Below are 27,794 nucleotides of genomic sequence, written 5' to 3'. Positions count from 1 at the left end.
CATCCCTGGCTCCTCTTTTCACTAGCTGGCATGGCATGACGTCATGCGCACATTACTCTGCAACAACGACATTGCGCCACTTAATCAAAAGCGGAATCGCGAATTCCAGCAGTTAGGAAGCTGTCGGAAGGCTCCCATCCAGCGACCATGGAATAACTGATCGATTCAACCATCTCTCATAGACACTTGTCTCGAAAGTTTGGAATTTGTCATCATCTTTTCATTTAGCCATTAAAAGGTATCAACTACTGAGGAAGCTCAATTTTTTTTTTACCCCTGTTCATTGATCTAAAGTAATGTAAGGGTCAATAAAAAGGAGAACGTAGGATGAAAATGAGCACTGCTCTTTCTGTTACATTCTATGGGAGTTATGGAAGTACCAAACTACCACGCCCAACTGTTTCCTTAACACCCACAGTCTTCAATGAATAGCTCTCCATCTTCTCTAATTTTTGGCCATTACAACACTTTGGTGTACCAATTGGAATTGTTGTGGATTAGGTTTTGGGTGGTGGTAGAATTTAGTTCACCTTTTACGATGATAGACAGAGTGGTGTTAGGTGGCCCTTTAGCTACAAATAGGATGGGGCCAGTGTCGGTACTGGTCTATGTCATTACCCATCTCAGGACAGGACTGTCTGGTTCTTGTTTTAGCCCTATTTATGATTTCACACATTTATTGGGAAGTTGGCTTGAGTCAACAGTATAATATGATATACATGGGCTATATTTCATTGACATCTTCATAGTGACTAGCTGTGAAAAGTGTAACCATTTCATGATGCTGGTTGAAGTTGGTTCAATGAAACGCTCAGAAAAATCAGGTTTTACAACCACAATATAAACTGTAAGCTGCGTTTTATCTTCTATTGTTGCAAAGGTTGATTATTCTTCCTGCTGAGATCTATAGGGAGCCAATTCTCCCTGGGAATATTATCCAAGTAACTCTTCTCCAGAAGGAAGGAAACTGACTCTATAGCGCCACCTATAGTTACCTATCTTAACAGATGCATGTCTGACATGGTTGAGACCTGTTTTAAAGGGTTATTCTCATATCAGCCTTTTGAGGTTGAGAACGGTATTACTACAAATGGCCGCAGGACATGGTGCTATGACAAGTCAGCGTGGCTATGCTACACCGTTTCCATAAATCGCTTTGACTTCTGTGTGTCAGTTACGGTATTTTTGTAACTCCTATGGCCTGGACGCAATTATACTCGACTAGGGCCCTAAAAGAGATCCAAAGGGTAACTTATCTCCTTGTGGAGAGTGCCACGCAAGTCTAATGAGTTTTATATTCCATTCAATGCTTCTCCTTTCATCCAGGTAAATCAGACTTCTAGCTCTGCACTGATGAGGGGCAAACACCCCAAACATGTGCCTGCAAATAGAATGTGTCTGACATTTTTTATTAGGTCACGTGGCAAGATTTGTTATTGAGTTTTAGGATTGCTATGTCCAATAGTTGGCACTAGAGTTCAAGTGGTCTTCCGTTCTGAAGAGACAACAGGCCATAAAAGATTGAAGTGGAATAACCCTTTAAGTTGGTTTTGACTTGAGTGGTCTCCTATTAGTGACACTAGATACATTTGTTGACTACATTTTTTTTTTCCCTTTACTGGTTTTATACTTTTTTACACATTTGAATGTTATTTTTAGGGATAAGAAAACACCCTTCAGGGTTTCTATTTCTTTACATGATTTATTTGATGATACTAATTCTATATCAAACTCTTGAAGAAACCATTCTGGGAAAAAAAAAACATTTTGACTTGCCACTTTCACTAAATATACCTACTTTGACTATTCAGCTTTAATCATTACTAAAGTGAAGCTTCTTTGGTAATATTAATATTGGTGAAGTTGAAAGAGGTCAATACCAAAAAGTTGGTTAATATGAATCTAAATCCTTCACGAAGAGAGGTATATTCACGGCGCGTACTACTTTTTTTGTGTGGTGGAACATGGACTTAATGTCTACCTGCATGGTCAGAAGTTTTGATTTATAAGGGTCTGGGTCCATTGACCCCTAGAAACTGCAGACTGAACCCATCGACTATCTGTTGAGCCTTTCTTCAGTTAAGCAGCGATCAGCTGAAACTTTTTACTGCTTTGGTTTTGCGATCAGTAGGCGTCTCGGAATCCGAGGCCCACCAAAGCTTTTAAAATGTCAAAGACAGGTCAAAAGTTTTCTAGAAGGAGTATTCCCATCTCATACATTTATGACATATCCACAGGATATGTCGTAAATGTGTAGTAGACACTAGTCCAACCATCTCTTTCGAGACCATAGTTCTATCGCCGACCGATGCATTCTTTTCAATGACAATTCCGACGACTTCCCCAGTGGGGCACCATTTTCGAGATATTGATGGGACTCTCATCTATGACATATCCATATGGGAATACGTCTTTAAGTGTCGGTTGACCACCCGCTGTTATGGTTTTAACCTCTTTAAACTCCACCAATATTGATTTTGCTGTAAAATTCTTTACAATCTATTTTTTTTATGTCAGGTGTTATTCCCATCTCTTCCTTTCATGGTGGAAATAACTTCTTCTAGGTTCTGGCCAACAGAAACGAGCCACGTTGTTTGCATATCTTGGGCACAACAATGTAGCGTTCTTTGTTAAGTCGTTCACATTTATTTCTAGGGAAGTTTTACATATCGGCGCCTTTGGTAAGTAAACTATTCCCGATGTGAAAGGCAGGGTCGGAAATAACCTTCTAAGTAGCCCGTTATGTAATTGTAGTCCCCCCGACGGCATCCAACACATCTCCACAACTCATACAATGACTGCTAAACGATTTATAATACAGATAACAGAACAGGAAAGAATGTTAAAATGAAATATAAAGTAGAAGTTACAACAAACAAAAAGTCATAACCAACCACCACAAATATATTTTAGACACAGTCCCAATGAAAAACGCGAGTGGTCTACGGTTGTCTCTACTATGGTTACCAGATTATGATCACCCATCTCCGCCACCCATGTTAGTTTGTACATGTCCTACTCTTAGTAATTTTACATTAGCTCCAGTTTAGTTCAACCAGTAGCAACAGGGTTAGTTGTTAGACAAACATAGCGTGACATAACGAGGAGATAATCGATAAGCCATCTTACGAAACACCATGTAATGTATAAAAAGGAGTTTTTGTTTTTTTTTCAATGAATATTTATTATAAGCAAACAGACAGCTACAGAATCAAGACAAAGAAGGAAAAGAATTTTGCTGGCAATGTCTCATAGGGTGTACATTCAATGAACAACCAATGCCGTGAGTGTCTCATCTTTACAGTGACAGAAATGATCAAATATAATAATACAACATTTCCATTGCGTTGGCAATTTCAATAGTTCATACATTAATACAATTCATAACACAACTGTGGGAGATATATATATATATATATATTAATTAATGTGAGATTTTATTGACCCTGAATTGGACTGGCTGATTTATTTACATAGAAGAATATAAGAATTACAGAAGATAATGGAGTTGTCCCACAACTTGTAATGTCTAGGCCAGCAGCGGTAATGGATGTCACTATAGAGAAAGTACTGTATATCCAAGGGGATAACCTCTGTCTTCACTGGGAGCTGAAGAGCGGTCTTCATGGCGGTTACATTAGGGGTTACACATTCAGTAAGGAGGAGGTAGCAGGAAAGAGTTTGCGATCTTACAAGAAAATGCTTTGCTACTGATCAAACTAAACATTCAAGAGACAGGACGTTGCAGGATGGCCCGAAACCTTTGGCTTTAAGTCCCTTGTGTAACCCCCTGTAAGCAGACTACTCTCGTAGGCATCACGTAACAATTGACCACCAAATGAATGGACGTTGACTTTGATCGATGATTCTCGTTGAATGTGGCTAATTCATTCTAAGAATGTCTTTCTATTAATCTTGTTTCTGGGATCGCGGCAATGTAATGTAATGTAATATATTGATATCGGGTTGGAGTATTAAACCTTAAGGAGAGGTGTTACTTAAAGCTCCTTGACCACAATGTACACTCTTTAGCGAAGCCCTCCCAAGTTATTATAATTAATTTGTATCACTGGTCTCGTCATATGGGACCATTCTCCAGGGCCGGGGTCAAATATTGCAACCCAGTTAGGGATCAGCAAAAATACAAGGAATTTCTTTAGCGTAAAGTCAAAAGATTAATTAAAATTTCGACTTATGCCTTAGATATACATCTTAAGAAAGGGAAAATGTCTTGGTTGCTCCAATCATGATTTCTTAATGATTACTTTGAGTTTTCAGGTAAGACACCAGTGGGGCTTATCCTTTCTTGTAGCCCCCCTTAAGTAATAGCATGTTGGCCTCTAGATGGATAATGTAGGGCTATTGGCGGGAGCGATGAATAATGCATTGCTTGCTTGGGTGTAGTGTGGGGGCAGAATATGATGGTGTGGTAGTGGATGCCAGATGACCAGAATATGATGGTGTGGTAGTGGATGGTAGATGACCAGAATATGATAGTGTGGTAGTGGATGCCGGATGAGCAGAATATGATGGTGTGGTAGTGGATGGCAGATGACCAGAATATGATGGTGTGGTAGTGGATGGCAGATGATGGACCAGTCGAATGTCCTGACTGAGATTTTCCAGCTACTGAATTGGTAACCACAGATAAACAAATCTCATTTCCCATCAAAGTAACAGAAAGTTATTAAATTACAGTACAACAAGAGAAGAGCCGTACAGCGTTGGTGGGAAGGACAGTCGGAATTAGAAGAGGAATCATGCACAATCTTCCCGTTAAGACCTTTCATCTCTGTTCCTTAGGACAGACTGCAAACCTTCATAAAACTTACTGGATCTAAGGCAGAATAAATCGCTGTAACGTTTCCATCTTTCAATTGATTACAGAAAAGTCCACAGTTCTCCTGTATATAACTGAGTACACTGAGGCCACTGGAGCATGGATCAGCTGTTATTGGGAAAAAAAACAAAAAACACATTTAGTCATGCAGGACTTTACTTGCTAAGATCTGCATTATCGAGAGAGCATACCATGATCTTTCAGGACGAAAGAGACCATTGCAACTGTCTGGTATACTTTAATTTATCAATATCTCTGCTTACAGTCATTGAATGATAACCCTCATTGTTTAATCGCAGAGGCTGAATATCTGTCCCAAGCCTTTGATGTTTACATGGTTCCAAGTTCTTATCTATCCGAAGGATAACTATTTTGATAGCTGGGTCTCCCACTGATCCTGAGATCATTACTGGGAATGGAGCGATGACCAAGCCATGCATGTGAGACTGTGCTCTAGTCATTGGCTATGGGACTGGAAATGTGAAGAAATATACGGCAACACTCACCGGTCCAAATGTGGTGCAAAATCTTTATTGAAGACTTGAAAAAAACATCTCGTTCACGGCCCGGGACGGTGGAACAGGAAAGGAGGTGAGCAGGATGTGACGACGGCCATTTCGCGCCTACGTCAGCGCTTCAACGGGTCACCGGGAACCGTTCATGCGCTGACGTAGGTGCGAAACGGCCGTCGTCACATCCTGCTCACCCCCTTTCCTGTTCCACCATCCCGGGCCGTGAACGAGATGGTTTTTCCAAGTCTTCAATAAAGATTTTGCACCACATTTGGACCGGTGAGTGTTGCTGTATATTTCTTCACATTTCCTGATGGTTGATTCTTCTTCATACGAGCACCTCTACCGTGACATCAGGTCCTCGCTTACCACTGGAGGGACCGTAACCAGCCTCTGATCCAGCAGCAGCTGTGCAGTCGCGCTTGTTTTCTTTTCTTTTTGTGTATTGGCTATGGGACTATCTGACTATCCAATATTGCCTATGGGATATCCAACTATCCAATATTGCCTATGTGACTATCTGACTATCCAACATTGCCTATGTGACTATCTGACTATCCAACATTGCCCATGGGACTATCCAACATTGCCTATGTGACTATCCAAATATCCAACATTGCCTATGTGACTATCTGACTATCCATCATTGCCTATGTGACTATCTGACTATCCAACATTGCCTATGGGATTATCTGACTATCCAACATTTCCTATGGGACTATCCAACTATCCATCATAGCCTGTGGGACTATCCAACATTGCCTATGGGACTATCCATCTATCCTACATTGCCTATGGGACTATCCAACTATCCAACATTTCCTATGGGACTATCCAACTATCTAACATTGCCTATGGGATTATCAAACTATCCAACATTGCCTATGGGAAGATTCAACATTGCCTATGGGATTATCCGACTATCCATCATTTCTTATGGGACTATCCAACATTGCCTATGGGATTATCCGACTATCCAACATTGCCTATGGGATTATCCGACTATCCAACATTGCCTATGGGATTATCCGACTATCCAACATTGCCTATGGGATTATCTGACTATCCAACAATGCCTATGGGATTATCCGACTATCCAACATTCCCTATGGGACTTTCCAACTATCCAACATTGCCTATAGGACTATCCAACTATCAAACATTGGCTATGGGATTATCCAACTATCCAACATTGCCTATAGGACTATCTGACTATCCAACGTTGCCTATGGGACTATCCAATTATCGAACATTGCCTATGGGACTATCCGAGTATCCAACATTGCCTATGGGATTATCCGACTATCCAGCATTGCCTATGGGACTATCCAACTATCCAACTTTGCCTATGGGATTATCCAACTATCCAACATTGCCAATGGGACTATCTGACTATCCAACATTGCCTATGGGACTATCCAATTATCAAACATTGCCTATGGGACTATCCGAGTAGCCAACATTGCCTATGGGAATATCCGACTATCCAGCATTGCCTATGGGACTATCTAACTATCCAACATTGCCTATGGGATTATCCGTCTATCTAACATTGCCTATGGGACTATCCAACTATTCAACATTGCTTATGGGACTATCCGACTATCCAACATTGTCTATGGGATTATCCAACATTGCCTTTGGGACTATCAGACTATCCAACATTGCCTATGGGATTATCCAACTATCTAACATTGCCTATGGGATTATCTGACTATCCAACTTTGCCTATGGGATTATCTGACTATCCAACTTTGCCTATCGGACGATCAGACTATACCTATGGCTATCTCCGGCGGTCAGATTGTGAATCAATGGAGTGGTGTAGCAACCACTCCATTAATAAATGGCACCTCTGGGTCCCACTTTCGGAATAGTAGGTGTCAGAAAACACGTTGTAAAGTTGCAATAAGCTTTATTGGCCGAGACCAGAATTACTGTAACTGGAACATTCTGTACATTTTGGGCCAGCTGCACCCTTGTCACACTCCTGCTTTCTGGAAGTATTTATCTTCTTTACTAGATAGTTGTCTACAGCCGCTCAATAAATACTGCGCATTTATATATTTTATTATGCATCAGGTTTACGAATAACCCCTCACTAAAGGGGATGGCCACTATCTCAAAAGTGCCCCTTGTAAAAGAAAAAGGGGTCTTCTTTATGTAGAAAGGAGTTTTCCAGGTGGTGGCCAACTCTTTAATAAAGGGACAGAAATTGACTTACAATATAGTCACCCCTAAACCTATAAAGTTTTTTAAAAAATGTAGCCTTTTTCCAAAAGGAACTGTGGTATTCCAGCTCGGCCCCACTGACTTTAATGGAAATGCTCTGCAGTACCACATACCACCATGGTCAGGTGGGGCACTGTTTCTAGAAGAAAGCAACAATGTGTTTCCCATTCTACAAACGTCTTTAAACTTGATGAAAGCTGCGAAGCATGCCTCATTCCAGCAAATCAGTTACATCTTGACTACACGTTCCATTGAGAGCACATATGTGTGTACGGTAAAGAAATGAACTTACATTCTGTTGCAAGTTTGTTTAACAAAAACTCTTCTATAAAGTTGGCGACATCCTGCCTCTTTACAACTGTTAAACTGTAATATTGCGCACTGAAGGCTCCCACTCTGCAAGACAAGAAATGGCGTTATAAAATGTATCAGTGGTCACAATGTAAACAATGGAGCCTATAACACATCGTCTAGGGTCACAGACACGCTGGTGGATGTTATTATGGTTGGGTCGTGGAGTAACATGATTGGACCTGAACTGCTTGCTGAGACATGGTTGTAGCAGCTACATGCTGCGACCACTAGGGGGAGCCCACTGAAAACTGCATGCAGATATTGAGACCCACCACTAGGAGGCACTCACTTCATACAGATTTATACAGCCACCACTAGAGGGGGATTATGGCATACAGATGCATAAGTCACTACAAAGTGCAGCTCATTTCATATAGATTTATAAAGCCACCACTAGGGGGAGCTCACTGCATACAGGTTTATACAGCCACCACTAGGGGGAGCTCACTACATACAGATTTATACAGCCACCACTAGGGGGAGCTCACTGCATACAGATTTATACAGACACCATTAGGGGGAGCTCACTGTATACAAAGTTATACAGTCACCATTAGGGGGAGCTCACTGCATACAGATTTATACAGTCACCACTAGAGGGAGTTCACTGTATACAGATTTATACAGCCACCACTAGGGGGAGCTCACTGTTTACAAATGTATACAGCCACCACTAGGGGGAGCTCACTGCATTCAAATTTATACAGCCATCCATAGGGGAGCTGACTGCATACAGATTTATACAGTCACCATTAGGGGGTTAAAGACAAAAAGAATGAGCATTTTTAAACTTAGCACAAAATTTATGAAGAATTGGGACAAAAAATATCAAAAGCAGAAATGAAAATCGCAAATCATAAATTGGTCTCATAGCCTACTGGAAAGGAGCCATTCATGCTGGGAAATTGAAATCTGGATGGCCAATTGACTACAGCCTCATATAGGCCTTCCTATGGCTAAAAGGCAGACTGGGTGGAGCAAGGTGATAGCATACAGGAGGAAGCATATAGCCACCAATAAAGGTGTTTTCTAGGATTAGAAAAACATGGACTCCCATCTTCCAAAGACAGCGCCACATCCATCCACAGGTTACATATGGTATTGCAACTCTTTTCCGATCACCATAATTTAGCTTGCACAATGCATGGAAAATTGAGGAACTGTTTTTAGAAGAAAATAGCCATTTTTGGGGGGCAACCTCTTTAATTAAGAATTGGACATGTGAATATAATATGAATTATTATGTCTCGGCAATGGACCTGTTGGTATGGAGGATGCAGACACTGTAGGCGTACATTATGTGGTTCTACTTACATCACTTGGAAATTTTCACATGGGCATGATAGTGGAATTAGCTCCAGCATGGTGGAATTGACACTGGAAAGTAGACTACTGGATACAGTCATCCATTTTTGAGTATCTTGTACGCTGAAACCACTAAATTGTGGGTATACCAATGTTGCAAACATCATCAGCAAGATTTCTCTCAATTTAGCGTTTGAACTAAGTACTGAATTCTAAAAGAAAAAAAAGATTTGTGGAATAAAACAGATTATTGAAGGTAACGTAATGTTCACAATAAATTAAAACATGGGGTGGAGGAGAGGTAGTTGGCTGTTCCTCAAATCTCATCTTGGTTTCTCAAGAATGTCTTGAATAGGGGCCTAAGGTGTCCCAATGACTTTATCTGGACAGCAATGGGTTAAAGGGATTCTGCCAGTAGCATCAACTCTCCTAAGCCGTCTATATGGGCATGCAGTTCATAGAAAGCTGAGTAAAATGACACCTTGATACCTGTGATCCGATCTCTTATTCCAGAGAAATCCATGTTTTTCTTTAATATGTAAATGAGCTGTTAAGATCAATGGGCGGGGCATAGATCTCCCTGAGAATCTTCCTACAGAGCTTCTTTTAAATGAAAGAGGATGTTACCAGTGCGATGCATGTAGATCAGGGGAGCAGACTGTCGGTCATTATATGTCAGTCACAGTTAAAATAAGCTCTGGAGGCAGATTCTCAGGGAGATCTACGCCCCGCCCATTGATCTTAACAGCTTATTTACATATTAAGAAAAACCTGGATTTCCTTGGATTACAGATATCAAGGTATAATTTTGCTCAACTTTCTATGACCTGCATTGTTCAACCCCTGTAATTAAATCTGAAAGTCTAAACTTCAATTGTATCTCAGTTGTTTCATTTAAAGGCAAAATTAGCTGAAATCACAAAGACTCAGTTACTGGAAAAAGATTTCTGGTTGTTTCCCGGTTAGTAAAAGAGGTAACTTCGCATTATTTTGCTGTCACCATTGGGAGTTAGAGGATCTCTGAATGTTTTTACAGGTGTAGAGATCTCGTGATTTTCTGATTAACTCCTGAAACTTAAGCAAGGAGGAGCCGTGGAGTTCAAGCCCATTTTTGATAATAAGTATTATTGTTTTTGTTTTATTTTGCTGAATCTTACCTGGTCCATGTTAGTAGTCAATGTTTGCATGTAAGTATAGAATTCATCCATAGTGCCATTAAAGGAGAACACCAAAGTGGTAAGTTCTGCGCTGTTACTAATCATAGAAGTGGCAGAGGCCAACTGAGTCGCGGTCAAATAGCCTTTCACTTCCGTCTACAAAAAAAAGAAAGCAAAATGAAAGATCAGTTGAAGAAATTAATTAGTATAGGGGAACTTCTTTCCCAATGGTTTGTGGTTACAGTAATAATGCGGCGCTCTGCGGGTGGAGGTATCTGTGGCTCTGCAGTGCGGGACAAGTACGGTCCCGCCCGTGACCGCGGGGCAGACTGTCAAAATCGGGACTGCCCCGCGGAATACGGGACAGTTTGGGAGGTGTGCATTTCTCTTGAATAATGTAGCAACATTAGCTTTCTAGTTGTAGCATTTTTTGTAAATTATTTTTTGGTAAAGCCTCACTAATAATGGCTTAAGGAGAAATCAAGGAGCTGTAAAGGCAGAGAACAAATACAAGAGAGGAAGACGTAGAAGAGTTGTAAAGGTAATGAGCAAGTACAAGAGAGAGTAAAGAATATGAGAAAAAAGATATAAAGATGCATGAGATCTCTAAAGGTATGAAGCAAGTACGAGAGAGACGTATGAGGGTTGTAAAAGTTTGGTATGGAGCAAGTTGGAAAAAGAGAGGCATGTCAGCTGTAAATATATTTAGAAAGTATGAGACAGATGTATGAGAGCTGTGAAGATATAGAACAAGTATTGGAGAGATGTATGAGAGCTATAAAGGTGTGGAGTAAGAACGAGAGAGATATGTGAACGTTGTAAAGGTGTGGAGCAGGTACAAGAGATAAAAAGATATGAACTGTAAAGGTATGGAGCAAGTATGAGAAAGAGAGGTGTAAAAGTATTGAAGAAGTTTCAAAGAGAAGTATGAAGGTCGTAAGGATATGGAACAATTGTGAGAGAGATGTATGTGAAGAACAATAAGGGTAAGGCCTAAAGTACAAGAGAGAAGCATGAAAGCTGTAAAGGTACGGAGCAGGTACAAGAGATGGAAACATGTGAACTGTAAAGATATGGAGCAAGTACGAAAACGAGGTATGAAAGCTGTACGTTTGTCTTATCTCCCTTATACCTCTGATATCAAGATGTTATCAGATTTTCTTGAATGTTACATACAAGAAATTAAAGAGCTAAAAAAAAGGTGCAGAGCAAATACCATCATAGTACAGAAGAAGAGGAGAGTAACCAAATGTCCGGTAGAGCAGGTCACGAGAGTAGAGCGAAGCAAGACGCCTGCAGGAGGCTGACGTGAAATAGCATCCGAGACTCAGCACAATGAGGCCAATACTCACCACATCGATGGCTGGGAACAATGTAGTAATCTGAGTCCATGATGCTTCGGAACAGTATTTCCCCACGTATGTCGTGAGCCATTGGCTTGAGCTCAGTGCAGAGCTTGTGCAGGCAACACCTAGTATTAATAATGATGGATGTAGTTACACATGAGAGCAAGAAAGAATAATACTGTAATAACAGCCAACATTTTCCAAGGGGATGGCAAAGCTAAATCGGCATTGACTTTTTTTGCAGTATTTGTTGCTTTCCACCCCGTGGCGCTCAGCACCCAGAGGTGGTATACGGGGCGTCCTAGTCTCACAGAGACGTTACATATTGCTATTCACCTGGTTAGGATACACTCTGACTTACCGAATGATGCTATTTGGGCCTCCAGAACTGAATAGCAGAAGTCGAATATATCCTCAGGGTTCGCGGGGTTCTCCACTGCATTGAAAGCCGCCATACTGTTGGGTACAGAAAACAGGTCAGCCTGCTGTGTGCCATACAACGAGGGACGCTTAGAGGAAAGCAGGATTGTGGTCTTACATGGCCGCAAGAGAGTCACAGCTCATGTCAGTCGGTATAAATCCTAAGGCTTTCGCGTCAATTGAGCTGATAATAAGTTTAAGTCTTATACCGAACCATAGAGTATAATCACTGGCTACGAAGCTTGACATACTGGGTCCGAGCTTACAGAAGGTTTCTCCCAGCAATAGATTTTTCACCTGTACGTTATTTATTTGTGTGATGCCATTCTGTAATGAAAAAAAAACAAAACCAAAACAAAATAATGTAACTTTACAAACATTCTTCCATTGTGTTGTATTAAAAAATAGCTACAAGCATTCTAAAAATCGCTGGACGAAAAGACGTAATCCGCTGCATTAGGAAAAGGAAACGTTTTTACCTTGGCAGCACCGTCATTAAAAGCGTCCATGAATTCCCCAAAAGTCGCACCAGTTATTCCATCCAGAACCTTGGAAAACTTGTCCTTGTCTGACAAGACATCCGGAGTGCACGCCACGTAGCCGAGCTGCTGAGCAGTGAGGTAGGCGACCGCATCGATCTAACGGAAAAGAAGAGGTGCACTCATCAGTGTCTGTCTATTATCTATATCTATCTATTATCTATATCTATCTATTATCTATCTATCTATCTTTCTATCTATCTATCTCTCTATTATCTATCTATCTATCTATCTATCTATCTATGTATATATCCGTCTGTCTGTCTATTATCTATTTATCTATCTATTATCTATATCTATCTATTATCTATTATCTATCCATCTGCCTGTCTATTATCTATTTATCTGTCTATTATCTATCTATTATCTATCTATCTATCTATCTATCTATCTATCTATCTATCTGTCTGTCTATTATCTATTTATCTGTCTATTATCTATCTATCTATCTATCTATCTATCTGTCTGTCTATTATCTATTTATCTGTCTATTATCTATCTATCTATCTATCTATCTATCCATCTGTCTATCCATCTGTCTGTCTATTATCTATTTATCTATCTATCTATTATCTATCTATCTATCTATATTTCTATCTATTATCTATTATTTATCTATTATCTATCTATTATTTATCTATCTATCTATCTATTATGTATCTATCTATCTATTATCTATTATTTATCTATTATCTATCTATTATTTATCTATCTATCTATCTATCTTTCTATCATCTATCTATCTATCTATATATCTATCTATTATCTTTCTATGTTTCTATCTATCTATTATCTATTATTTATCTATTATCTATCTATTATTTATCTATATATCTATCTATTATTTATCTATCTATCTATTATCTATCTATTATCTATCTATCTATCTATCTATCTATATATCTATCTATTATGTATCTATCTATCTATTATCTATTATTTATCTATTATCTATCTATTATTTATCTATATATCTATCTATTATTTATCTATCTATCTATTATCTATCTATTATCTATCTATCTATCTATCTATCTATATATCTATCTATTATCTATCTATCTATCTATCATCTATCTATCTTTCTATCATCTATCTATCTATCCATCTATTATCTATCTATCTATCTATCTATCTATCTATCTATCTATCTATCTATCTATCTATCTATCCATTATCTTTCTATTTATCTATTATCTATCTATTCTCTCTATATAATATGTACTATCTGTACTATCTTTCCATCTGCTACATTTGTTATTCATCTATATATCTTTATCTTCTCTATCTACTGGCTATAAATCTATAAATATAAAATTCTATTTTTATATATTCATTATTCTATTTATCTCATACTCCTAGATGTATACTCACAAAACTAAAGCCTGGGTATAAAGCTGCAATGTCTTCTATCGATAAAAGGTCACTAAATATTCCAACGCATGTATCAAGCCATGCACCGCTGCCTCCTGAACTTACAGGACATTTTGGTCCTAGCAAAAAAAATAATAAGTTTTTAGAAATTGCAAATGTGAACCAACATTGTATAAACAGAGAGAACATATCACTTCTTACCAAAGTCTGGTTTATTAAAACTGAGATAAGCCTTGGCTTTGATGGCGACTGCTGTTTGCACAGTTCCAGATAGTTTGCTGTATTGCAGGCTGAGGCCAGATATTCTGCAGAGGGGATAAAAAGAAATGTCATATCAATACCTAGATAATCCCATACACCGTGCCACATACTGTGTATAACATAGATTTTCCATGATTTTTCATAGAATCAACTTTTTTGTCCAGAGCCTGTGAACAAGAGTGGCACAAATTCTAAAGGCACTGATGGGATCCTTTATGGAAAATGTAGGTTGGAGTAATATGTGGTCAATAAACAAATCAGTTTTTGATGTTAAATGTATTTTTTATGTTAATGGTTTTTCTCAGTTTTCTCTATAACAATCTATGCAAAAAATAAATCATAAGTCTTATAATTTTCGTATTGTACATTCTAATGTTAGACCCATGCCCTCTGTTCTGTACAGATGACTTTTCAGTAGTCTCATTATCATCACAGGTAAAATTACAGTGATAGGTGACACTTCTATAAAAAGATCACAGCTCACCCCCTCCTCCTGTACAATGACTGATAACACCTCTATATACAGTAGATAACACAGGACCCACCATTCACAATAGGTGATGTCACAGCTCACCCCCTCCTCCTGTACAATGACTGATAACACCTCTATATACAGTAGATAACACAGGACCCACCATTCACAATAGGTGATGTCACAGCTCACCTCCTCCTGTACAATGACTGATAACACCTCTATATACAGTAGATAACACAGGACCCACCATTCACAATAGGTGATGTCACAGCTCACCTCCTCCTCCTCCTGTACAATGACTGATAACACCTCTATATACAGTAGATAACACAGGATCCACTATTCACAATAGGTGATATCACAGCTCACCTCCTCCTCCTGTACAATGATTGATAACACCTCTATATACAGTAGATAACACAGGATCCACCATTCACAATAGCTGATATCACAGCTCACCTCCCCCTCCTGTACAATGACTGATATCACCTCTATATACAGTAGATAACACAGGATCCACCATTCACAATAGATGGTATCACAGCTCACCTCCTCCTCCTGTACAATGACTGATATCACCTCTATATACAGTAGATAACACAGGATCCACCATTCACAATAGGTGATGTCACAGCTCACCTCCTCCTCCTGTACAATGACTGATAACACCTCTATATACAGTAGATAACACAGGATCCACCATTCACAATAGGTGATATCACAGCTCACCTCCTCCTCCTGTACAATGACTGATAACACCTCTATATACAGTAGATAACACAGGATCCACCATTCACAATATGTGATGTCACAGCTCACCTCCTCCTCCTGTACAATGACTGATATCACCTCAATATACAGTAGATAACACAGGATCCACCATTCACAATAGGAGTTGTCACAGCTCACCTCCTCCTCCTGTACAATGACTGATAACACCTCTATATACAGTAGATCACTCAGTATCCACCATTCACAATAGAAGGTATCACAGCTCACCTCCTCCCCTTCTGTGCAATGACTAATATTGCCTCTATATACAGTATTACAATGACAATGACCTCTATACAGAGACCCAAGCATGCCCAGAATATACTTGTTATTTTGATATATCTATGGGGTCACAACAATTCTATTGATGCACTTGTCCACGTCGTTGCTGAAAAGAACAGGACGTATGAATCTAATAGTAAGTCTCGGGTGAAAACTGCAAGATTTCTGATTTTTTTATGTAGATAATAATATGGAAAATTGAAAAAAAAAAAAAAGATAAAAGTTTAAAAAAGTACCGTACATTTTCCATACAAACCGGAGTTAAGCAATTGATAATTAATGGCATTTTCCCTACATAGGAGGCCATCTTAACAACACGGTAGACGTTTGCAATAGGGACATTGAAGTATATTGGTTAACTAATACATTTAGCATGACACCGAGTTATTGATACAGTGAAACCTCTTTGAAATGACTCCTCCAGAATTGCCGAATAGTGTTACATCTTCTTCTAGAGATGTGTCCTTCTCAACAAGAAATGCCAATAGAAATAGAATATAAATGAAATATCGGCCATGGAAAATCAGGAGTGATCTTCTCAATGAGGTCGCATTTTGGAAAGGTTTAATTATAAATAATATTCTAGAGATTTTTTTTTTTTTCTCTTACACGGACTGGTAGGCCAAGCAGCTAATGCTATCAGGTATCAGATCAATCTGGTCTTCAGTGATGCTGGCTAGGAAGAAACTGAGTCTGCTGGTGAAGTACAAGTTCCACTGGTCTGCAGTCCATGACATAAACTGCTTTGAGATTACTCCGTAAGTTGCGTCGAGTAGAAGGCTTTTGATTTGGACATTTGCTATGGCGGTGAAGCCGTTCTGTTGGCAAAAAGAAAAGGGAAAACTAATGTGAATTTTACGTGTAGAACAGTGAGGATATTTTTCAATAGATCGATAGATCATTAATATTAGACGTGGATATAGTCCTTACTTGTTCTGCGGTGGCCAGGAAACTGGTCAAGAACTGGTCTACTTGCGCAAAAGACATTGCCTGTATACTATTCCCAAGGATTGCGGCGTTGCTTTCATTAGTGAGTGTGTCTCCGGTAAAGGCTAAGCTGCCTTGCTGACTAGCTGACAACAAACTAATGGCTGATAGCTGCAAAGAAAGAAAGAAGAAATTAAAAAAAAGAATAGATCAAAGCATTGAAGGTTTTAGAATGTTCTTCTTGTTTCAAAAGAAAGTCAAAATACTTAGAACATTTCAATTTAGACAAAACATTGTCCAACTATTTCAGATATGCCAAAAAGCTTACAGTACTATATGTCGGGAATCATGGAACTACACAGAACACATTATTGGTCTACCTTAGGTGGACCTTCTCCATCTACAAGCCGATACTCGCTAGTCCACCCTAATTTTCTTACTCTAACATTTCATAATTATTTTCAGAAAATATATCAGAACAATATTCTATATTCACCCCTAAAGATTAGCTATTTTCGCCTTCTAATTCTTTTTTTTTCAACCTCCTTCTGACTGTAAGGCACCTAGCTGCAGCCAGAACCCTCCTCCAATACATTGTCAGTCCCTCCATGAGCCAAAAATGTTGTCTTTGAAGAGGCCTTCCAAAATTAGAAAAACATGGATGCTTATTTTCTTCCGCCCTCCTACATACAGCACCATAGTTTGTGTGTGTTATTGCAGCTTGGTATCATTCACCGAGCTTAGGTTCGATACCAGACACAAACACCAACGGCCATGTTTTTCTTATGCTCGATAGCAAGTGGATCCTTGATACCATACTTGTATTTATTTACCATTAAAAAAGTAATATAGAAAAGTGCACTTACCCAATCAAAACCTGATATATAGCTGGATAACTTGTCAGATTGTACATAGTATATGAATTTGCTGAAAAGCGCAGAAGCGACGACACTGCTTTCTCCACTCATAGGGCAGGTACCTGCGGACAATTTGTAAACCAAGGTCTTAAGTAACAGTACATATCGTAGAAGTAAGGATTGGGCATTCATCTGTGAAGGGCTAAAGTGCATGGGTAAGTTTATATGGGCGCCAGCAAGCTTTGAATACTCCTATCTTACCTGATGGCTGCCCGTCGAGGAAATCTGTTAAGCAGCCAGCAAGTGCCTGTTGGGTGTCAGCGGAAAAGTCATCAAAGATAGCGCCCAGATATTTTACTCTAGATATGGAGAAAAAAAAAATGAAAATGCCATTTTAAAACAAATAATTCCAGACACAAAAATTAAGAAGACACATATCCACCATGAAAAGTATTAGGCTTGGACGTTTTGTCACCTGGAAGTACCACGAGTCATATTGGACATCGATTTGACATGGTTAGGATTGTTACAAATCTTTGCAAGTCCCTTATTACTCTTCCCTCAAAGGGAAAGCATGATATCGTGAGGTGGTAGTGCCAGAAGTCTACCAGGACTCACAGACAACCAAAATTTTCATGGAGCCCCACTACAAAATTTTGGTTGAGTCTATGGTATCAAGATGGACCTTAGGTCTACACGACATGCCGATGTTTAGTGTCCACAAATCTTGAGTAAAGGCGAAGGAAACCTGGACATCTAAATCCTTATCTCCCATTTACAGGTATAGGAGTTACTTACATCACAAAGTAACCAGAACAGTCAGCAGAAGCCAAGATGGATGTCAACACTTCAGCATTCATGCTGAATAGGAAAGGTTGTAGCTGGGCAGATAAAAGATTTGTCCAGTCATCACTCGTGTACGTGGCAAACGATGACTTCAGAGCAATGACTGATGCCGACAGGAGCTTGGAACCGATTTCTGTGCTTGTAATCGTTGCATTGCTCTACAATAGACAAACAACATGGCAGTGTGAGATGACACATTGTACAAAGAAAACTTTGTGGATCAGCTGAATAACTGAGAAGGAAGGGTGGTCCATCAAGAATCTCCAGGTTTAATAAGGATCCACTGTACCGTTTGGAAGGCTGCATAGAAGCTATTAAGGAAGGTGTTTGCATCTTCAATCCCAAATTGCTGCACTCTACCCGCCACCTGGCACGCGACCTCTTCTCTTGCAATGTTCTGTACAGCAATTACTGCCAGTTGACCAGGGCTCACAGTTTCAATGACCTCAATCTTAAGGGAAAAAAAGACATTTATAACTTATAGAGAATCGTCACATGAGATTATTGAGTTGCTGGCAGAAGATACTTACACTATTAAAGTTGATATTCCATATTTGAAGATCTGTAATGATTGCATATATGGAGAAAGATGCCATGTTTATATCGAGCCATTCCTGAGTCCTTATTATGCCTTCTCCACACCGAACACCTGAAACAATTCAATGTGCAATTTACAGTATGTAGAACAGTGGTAATTCTGTGAATTTATAGTGGTGGAGGTATGTATGTCTATCTATCTTTCTTTCTTTGTTTCTTTCTTACCTATCAACTTCTAGAACTGATCAATGCAGCTGAGAGTTATAGTCAGGTTTATAGACATAATCCATAAATAATCCTTGGAATCTGTACACTAGAGTTATGGATTTGCACTAAAGAACGTCCCATAGACTTACCATTTACAGCGGGAGCCATGCTGAGCTGAGGTCTTATACAAGAGTTGTATACGCTCTCTCTGGTTTCTTCTGTCATCTGATCTTGGACATTGGCGAAGGCTTTTACGCTGTAAGGAAAAGCATTTTCAGAGGCAGCTAGTCATAAGAATCGGGTTTTTTTCATCATATTTTGTCTATACGAAAGTATTTTTTTCACAAAATTGTTCCTTATATATATTTTTTATAATGATTTCCAGACGTATGAAGTCAAACGAAGGTTAGGCTGCCTGGTTCTCCATAAAGGGGTTGTATAAGACTAGAAAAAAAGGCTCAAAAACAGCGCCATCTTTCTCTACCCAATTTGGTGTTGCAGCTCAGTTGTATTCACTTAGATGAGGCTGAGTTGCAATACCTGACACAGCCTAAGAGCAAGAGTGGAGCTGTTTCCATGTGCAAAATAGTAGAGGACCATCAGAATAAGACTATGGATGGCTGCACCCATGGCAGAGTGATCAAACTTTAAGCTATCAACTATCTCATGTATTTGGGACCCCTAAGACTAGATAGAATTAGCATACGTTGCATTGATTACAGTGTATTTACTCACAGTGACTGATAGGAAGCACAAGGTAGTGGGAAGCCAAAGAGATGCATATCGGAATCACTGATAGTATAGAGGATATTCCCGAAGACAACCTGGAACCAGTAAGTCCAGTCGTCTACTGTGAACGTGTTAAATCCTGTATAGATCACTTCTATTGATCTTGACATAATCACGCTCGCGAATGGACTGTTATGCAGCTCGACCTGCAATACAAGGGAAATGCAAATAGTAAACTCCGAACAAGAAGCCAGTAGACCATGCAGTTTTAACATGGCCAGTCGACCGGTTTCAATAACAGCATCTAACGCTTCACAACCAGCAGTGATTGCGCATAAGATACATTGACGATGCCACCCTACTTTGGAAACCTACCGAATCAATTAGATTCAAATGCACCAAAAAGTCTTCCACTTTCTGTATTGAGTTTATGCTTTCAAAGATGGCGAGAATTATCCCCTCATCTCTCAGTCCTCCCGATGCAATACAGTAGTCTGCAGCTTGTGTACCGGAGAATACCACCAGTGCACTAATCTAAAGAAAAAAATACGTGTAACGTATAAATGTGTGTTTGAAATTATATTATAGCATGATTTAAAGTTTACAGAAGAAAACAATAAAATAAAACTTCATAATAGAACTCGAGCATCTTTAGCTTCAATTACTTACTGCAGAGAAGTCAGGGTTGTATTGTATAAATTCCGAATATGAAGCCATTACGTCGTATCTTCCATAGAAGAAAGATACCCACTCGCTACTGTTTCCTGAGTCTGTCTTACAAGCAGATCCTGGGAAAAGAAAAAAAAGATTCTAAGTGCCAAGAAATTTACATATTATAATATGGGTGATGTAATATAGATCATCATATAGAGTGTAAGAAGTTAGTGTAAGTCAATAATGGATCAATTTGACCATTTCCTGCCTAAACTTGTGGTCTCCAACTTTTGACTCAGGATTCGGTACATCTACAACTGCCGGCATATACTGAAATCCATAGCTTGGCAGGAAAGGCTGGAAGTCGTAAGTTTGCAACATCTATAAAACTACAGATTGGAGACTTGTGATTTTCAAGTATTACCTGATCTTTCTAGCTGTGCCCCATTGCATTCTTTGATTTTTCTATACATAGCATCCTGTTGGCTTGCATCCTGTTTATCATATACTGTACTGAAAGCGCCAACCCTACATGCGGAAAAACAAACAATCTTGAGTTAACAAAAATATCCTGTATGCTTCGTTTTGGAGTATAAATATATTTGTTATATTGAGACACCAGTAATAAAAACTTACAGGAATCGTTGAGAATTGCAATCAGGGACTTGAATGGCGTCAATAGCTGTGGCAGTAACACTGGATATAATAAGTAAGGCATTTTCTGAAAACCATTGGAAGTCGGCTTCTGTTATTAAATGTGTAGATATTGTTCCCCAACAAGTAGTAAATAGCAATGACTCGATATTGTCATTGGGTAATGACACAATGTCTTTCTAGAGAAGGAATGCAAAAAAGGAAATAATGTCATGTTTTGTACGGTGTTTGTAACAAAGGAACAGAGGAAAGGAAGAGCTGGTTTCCCCAAATTGTTGAGAAAACGCCTTTTGAAAAAACCACCACCAATGTAGCTCAGATTTTCAATCACTCTAACTAGTGTGTTGATTGACTAGATAACAATTCTTCTATCAAAGTAATTTTGGGCAGTCATGAATTAATTTCGCGTACACAGTAAAACCTGTCTTTGAAAAAAAAGATCCCCAATGTAGACGGAATTTTTTTAGGGACACTTCTTCTTTGAGTAGACCTCAGCTTTAGAAGACCAAACTTCACTGCAGTTTTATTTATACCACCGTAATATATAAAGTCTTACCTCTTTAGCAATCCTTGTGCACTCAACCAAGAAGCTAGAGATCCCTAGGTAGTCAAGCTTTCCAAGTGCCACGAAAATCTGGATGGCTTCAAATTCGTTATTAATGGCAGTGCTGTTCATGAACAGGTTACCCAGTTGCTCACCACTGCACAGATAGAGGACTTCATACTATTGGATATGAAATTCAGAAGATAAAGTGCACAATTTAGTCAATGTACCAAAGTCAAATTCTAAGGTAATTTAAGGATGGCAGCCATTGTGGAGCCAATGTTAGAAATACATTATTCCAACTTTGTGTAGTCTCTATAGATCTAAATTAAAGGCGTCCATTTGTTTTAGAGATGATCCTCTCAATGTCATCAAGAATGGTTAACCATCTACTCTTCCCAGACATATAAAGATAGAAGAGGGCTAAGGATCGGGCATGTTCGATTTTATTGCTTGATCCTTTTGTTCTCCTGGGAGATAATGAGCCATCATTGGTATCTGGCATCTTGCTCCAATCTCCTGATTAAAAACACATGTATGTTTGGCATAGCCGAGCTTGCATGTCTATAGAAGGGGACGGTTGGGACAGATACAGTAGTTGTCCACCTACCACATTGAATTCTTTGTAATAGGCAACCATCTGATAGAAACTGGCATATCCAAAGAAGCCAAAGTAAATGTTTGTGACATAGGTTATACTGTCCGTGTACAAGATTCCGCAGACATCTGTTGGATCACAAAAAGAAGGATTAATATCAGGTTTTTTTCGTTATTTAAAGATATAATTTAGCTCTTAGTCTATATATATATATACAGTATATGGTCACCTGATGATCCAGTGGATTGGGCATCAAGGTAATTAGTCATTGCATCAAAAATTGACTTTTTCATATCTTCGCTTAAGTCTGTGATGACACTGCTTAGAGCTGAAAAGCTGAAAAGATACACAATGAGTTGTATTATTGTTTCAATACTAATACCTGGTTGTGTTCACTTTATCTGGACAAGCAAGTCAGTACTTATTTATAAAGATCAATTACAGGGAACAATGAGCCAAAAACATTCAGTCTCTACCCCAAGCTTGGCCTCCATAGCCTTACTTGTCTTCAAAAATATGCTGGCATTGTGTAATTGACTATCAATATTTGTAGCTAGACCTTTGGGGGTGCCGAAGATATCCAGTCATGTGGTTATAACAAATATTAATATTAACGATATGCCAGAAGGTACCACAAAGGGCATCATCTACCATAAAGTGCATCCTGGTGGCACTCATTTGGCAAGACTAAGATCAAACCTGATGGACTATAGCAGGGATCCCCAAGAAGTGACTTGAAAGTCACATATGGCTTGCAGGTCTATGATATGTGGCTCGTGATTGTCAGTTTGGTGCATTATCATCAGGTCTAGCGAACAGCTATGAAGAGCAGGTCTTCAGACGGTGACGTTTGTGAGAAGCCCTCACAAAAGAGAAGAACTGGAGCTTCTACTGGGGTTGAAGAGATACATTAAGTGCTAAGCTGGAGATGGGATATTACTGCCAGATAGAGGAGGTGATTGAAGCTTGATGTGATAGCGAGGTGGGATTGCTTACTATGAGAATACCCAATGGGGGTATGGTGGGAACTCCTGGATGCAAGTACACTTCCTTAGTACTATTTCTGTGGGGAAGCTTTGGTCGTCATTATACCAATAATGGGGCTCTTGATGTCACTAATCTAGTGGAAGGAGGAGCTGGATGTCACTATGTGGGGGAGGAGAGGGCTTGTGACCATTTTTCAGATCTGAATGTGGCACTCAAGGTAAGGAAGGTTGGGGACCTCTGGACTACGGTATAGACAGGCAGGGACTGCTACTCACATGGTTTGGTACACATCGCAGCCCATCTTTGCTGGGATTACGTCTAAGGCAGTCACAGTAACACCCGAAAGGAAGAACTTGAAATTTGCCTCAAACTGTAAAATTTCTTCTGTTGACATTGAGTTCAGATTTTTTATCCAGCTTGTAAAGAGGAAGGTAAAGATCTCTTGTTGCACTTCATATGACATGTATTGGACAGTGAGCTACAAAACAAAGATCTTGGTGTCACTCCGGAATAATTTAAAAAAAAAAAGTATTATGATGTTTTTATGAATACAGTATTAAGTAGTACCAAGAAAAAAATAATACTTACGCCTTCATACTTCAGGTTGAAGTCAGAACAAAATGAGTATATCTCCGATGTAGTTACAACATTGTCGCCTGCATACATGGAAGCCAACACGATATTGATTGTCTCTACATTTACCAAAATGTCTGCGGAGCTGAAGATAAACTCAACCTTCTGCGAGACGCTGGTGCTGTTCATGACTGAAAGCTGGCAAGTAAAAATACATCATATTTCAGTTGAATTTGTTTATATCAACCTATAGATACCCGCAACATCCCAGTGTGACGCTGCAAAAGGAATTGAATATTTTCCTTTAGAATCCCATAAACATTACAACTGATCACTGGGGACCTGAGCTTAGCTTACTTTTGAAGGACCCTCTTAAAAATAAACAACCCCTTTAATATTAATGATCATTACTGTATAATAACTTACAACGTCAAATTGAGGATAAACTTTTTCAATCTGCGCTAAGGAAACGTCTGAGATGAAGCGCTTCATTGTACTGTCCGCCCATACTGATGTAGTCTGTGAAATGTTTCCACATCCTTCAAAGACATGAAACCCAACAGTAAGCAAATGACATCGAAATGTAGATGTTTCTTTTATTTTTGTTCGCACAGTTGATCACATGATTTATTAAAAATAAAAAATATAAATAAACAAATTAAATTTTTTCCCCAGCAGTCTGGAAGTTTTCGTATAACTCATATGTAAACGTTCCGCTAACATTGATACTTCACTATGACATTTACCATTGAGATTTGGGGACATAAGAAGGTCTATAATCCAGGATGCGATGTCCTCCTGGGTGTCTGGGGTCATGCTAGTGAATCCTTTGTCCAACTCATTCACACTAAAAAAAAGAATAATAGAAATGGCGGGATGTTAAAAAATAGTTTTACGATTAGCAACGAAATAGTACTCCATCCAAAACAGCGACATTGTCTAAGTAGAAGATTAAAAAAAATATTTGTGGTTGCTTCCAAAAACAGCGCTACACCTGACCTTGGGTTGTGTCTGGTATTGCAAAGTGTTTGCAATTAAGTGGGACCGAACTACAGTACTACACACAACCAACAGACAGATTTGGGGCCGTTTTTGGAACAAAAAACCAAGTTTTTCTTATCCTGCAGAACTCCTTTAATGGATTGGATGGACGGGTGGGGGTCAAATATCCAGCTAACGAGATTATAAGTGTTCACTATTTCTAATAGGTTCTAATTTCCCTCCAATTCATCAGGTCTACAATAGATGCCATTTTGAGGAATTCCAATGAATTCGGGACTGAAAAGAAGAGTAGAAGTAAGGAGACAAACTCGCTCGATGCGATATATACATTTGTTAATAGGACTATATATATATTATTGATCACATGAATCCATGTACCCTTCTATTTTAGGCCCATTCTGATCATCGTTATCACTTACATGACGACCAGGGTATCGCAGTCCCCAACGTTAAAGAGCTGCAAAATGGTCTTTGAGAAGAATTCAATGAAGAAGGAAATTCTGAATTCGAATAGTTGTATAATTTGAGCCTGGCTGTATGTTACTAGGCTAGTCTTTATGATGGTTAGGTAACTTTGAAGGATGAACTGTCCGACACTGAAGTTTGAAATGTTGATATTATTCTGTGGGGAAACCAAACAAAAATATTGGTTAGCCTTGTTCTTGGTATCTCAGACCTCATTAATATCATGTACATATACCCAGTGTCAGACTCAAGAACCTTGGACCCACCAGAGGATTTGATTCTGAGGGCCCATCATTCTCCCGCACTCAAGAGCCCCATAGGAGCTGCACGTTTTACACTATGAGCCCTCCTGAAGAAGAAGCCAGGGCCCACCGGAGGATTCTCCAGTCCAACCCTGCATATACCATAGAAATATAAGACTAGCGGGCACCATTGTATCAACTACATGGAGCTGAAAAATATCTTCCCTCCTCCGTGCCGTCATGCTCTCGGCCATTCTGCAGAGCCAATAATGATTAAGTGAATTGTTGCCATGCAGTCTTAACAAGAGTTCTTCATCTGAGCCATCGATCGTTCATTAACCATTTGAGGAGTCATTTCACATAACATTTTAGAGATTTTGCAGCTTATAAAGCCTACCTTTATGGCTGTTGCGGTGAACTGGGCAATACAGATATCCACATTCTCGATTGAAAGCGTCTGCAGGTACGCAAAAACTTGAACACACAACTCTTGGCTTTCATACACGTTGGCCAGAACCATCATGTCTCCTATCTGTACTACAGACATTGTTGAAAAGACTCCTTTGTCAAACTAAAAGAAAAGTAAAAATGTGAGAACATTAATGTTCAAGTTCATTAAAGGGACACGTCCGCTTCTTCAGCCAGGTGGTCCAACTACAGGTTAAAAAAAATAAACTGTAAATCAAAATGTCCAGGTTTTTAGAATAAAAAAAATTATACATTTTAAATATATTTTTTAGAATGATCTCATTCACTTTTTAGATCTAACCTAACTAGCCATAGACATTAATACTTACGGGATTGAATTCTGGGAAGCAACGTATGAGCTGTTCATAAGTAAACATAACACGGTAATTTCCCACAAATGTGTCCATGAAGGTCACAGTGGTGACTTCCAAATCAAAGCATTTCGTGCCTAGGAAGAATACAACAAAAGCGAGTATAAATCCTAATGCTTCCTGGTAATGGCAATAACGATTGATAATGGTGTAGATACTTTTTACGTTTTGCATAATCAGTTGGCACAATCTACTCACCCTTTGTAAAGAATGAGATAATGAAGTTGTAGACGGCATCCCGGCTTGTTTCGTTAGTTTCTTCATAGTTTCCACTCAGCCCAGATATGCTGTAATATGACAGAAAGTTATTTTTTTTTTACTTTAAATTGAAATCATATTAACTTAAACAAATGTACCAATGTTCACTCGATATCCTTTGCTGTTGGGGCAGAGGTGTATTACTAGATCTATAACAGAAGCCCTACCCACCATGCGCCATTTGTAATTCTGATCTTCCCGTCTAATGTGGTTGAGGGTTATTTGGACCTTGTTGGGTAAGAGGGTTACGTACAACAACTACCCCTTTAGCCCATGTAGCTATGTCCATTGTTGGACTGGGCCTATCAGTAACTGACGCAACAGTAACTTTAGCTACATGCAAGTATTACATTCACAAATGTTCTCGTTAAATGATTGATGAGCGGGATTATACCCTTGTATTGTGGCATATTTTTTCCTTGATGCGTTTCCCTCCTCTTGGAGCTGGTGTAGGTGCCTTACGAAAAAGACCACCCTTCTGCTGTGGGAGTTAACTAATGTTGGTCACATTCCTCATCTAATCAGCTCTGGATGGTTTCTTAAATAAATGATGATTGTGAGTTGTCTATTGTGTCAACTACTGCCCGTATGGGGGGGTTGGAGGGCCCACCAGGGGATTGGAGGGCCCTCCGGGGAATTCACGTGTCCCCCTGTAGACCTGACCTAGCTTGGTTATGTTCTTATGTTGCTCGATATTCTCCCCTAGATGCATCTCCTGCCTCTTGGAACTGCGTAGGGTGTATGCACCATACGAAACGGTCCATCCTTCTGCTGTAAGTCTCAACTAATTTAGGCCTTATTCTTCAACTTCTTAGATTCGGCTCTCCTTCTGTAAGTCACTGCAATGTTAGCAAGCAATATGGAAGACACATCGCAAGAGGAATGGGGGGTAAAAAAAATACTAGATTCGCTGGTTCTTCCCTAGATGCATCTCCTGCCTCTTGGAGCTGCGTAGGGTGTATGCACCATACGAAACGGTCCATCCTTCTCCTGTAAGTCTCAACTAA

The 27,794-nt window shown here is 39.3% G+C and overlaps 2 protein-coding genes across 2 annotated transcripts in view; both read right to left on the bottom strand.

Moving 5' to 3' along the window:
* Nucleotides 1-3,157: 3,157 nt before the first annotated feature.
* Nucleotides 3,158-24,855, bottom strand: LOC143785508 (uncharacterized). Its single transcript, XM_077274416.1, has 30 exons — nt 24,728-24,855; nt 24,408-24,520; nt 23,997-24,179; nt 23,684-23,886; nt 22,651-22,757; nt 22,434-22,549; nt 21,836-22,003; nt 21,262-21,458; nt 21,050-21,153; nt 20,641-20,759; nt 20,347-20,505; nt 19,978-20,177; nt 19,392-19,498; nt 19,029-19,147; nt 18,788-18,949; nt 18,451-18,656; nt 17,914-18,011; nt 17,662-17,774; nt 16,799-16,966; nt 16,478-16,686; nt 14,281-14,384; nt 14,080-14,198; nt 12,646-12,804; nt 12,285-12,493; nt 12,108-12,202; nt 11,753-11,871; nt 10,401-10,556; nt 9,253-9,455; nt 7,877-7,980; nt 3,158-4,948 (listed from the first exon to the last, which is right to left on the bottom strand). The coding sequence occupies exons 1-30, from the start codon at nt 24,795-24,797 to the stop codon at nt 4,800-4,802; spliced, it is 4,338 nt and encodes a 1,445-aa protein (XP_077130531.1). The 5' UTR covers nt 24,798-24,855; the 3' UTR covers nt 3,158-4,799.
* A 1,593-nt stretch (nt 24,856-26,448) lies between these two features.
* Nucleotides 26,449-27,794, bottom strand: part of LOC143786175 (uncharacterized) — a 34,591-nt gene continuing 33,245 nt past the window's right edge. Inside the window, exons 27-28 of the mRNA XM_077275464.1 lie at nt 26,728-26,816; nt 26,449-26,606 (exon numbers count right to left, since the gene is read on the bottom strand). Coding sequence (XP_077131579.1) covers nt 26,464-26,606; nt 26,728-26,816 — 232 coding nt within the window. The 3' untranslated portion in view covers nt 26,449-26,463. The remainder of the gene's footprint in view (nt 26,607-26,727; nt 26,817-27,794) is intronic.

This window comes from Ranitomeya variabilis, chromosome 7 (genome assembly GCF_051348905.1).
Source record: "Ranitomeya variabilis isolate aRanVar5 chromosome 7, aRanVar5.hap1, whole genome shotgun sequence".
NCBI lineage: Eukaryota > Metazoa > Chordata > Amphibia > Anura > Dendrobatidae > Ranitomeya > Ranitomeya variabilis.
Note: the sequence above shows the minus strand (reverse complement) of the source record. Positions and strands in the feature narration are given on the sequence as shown.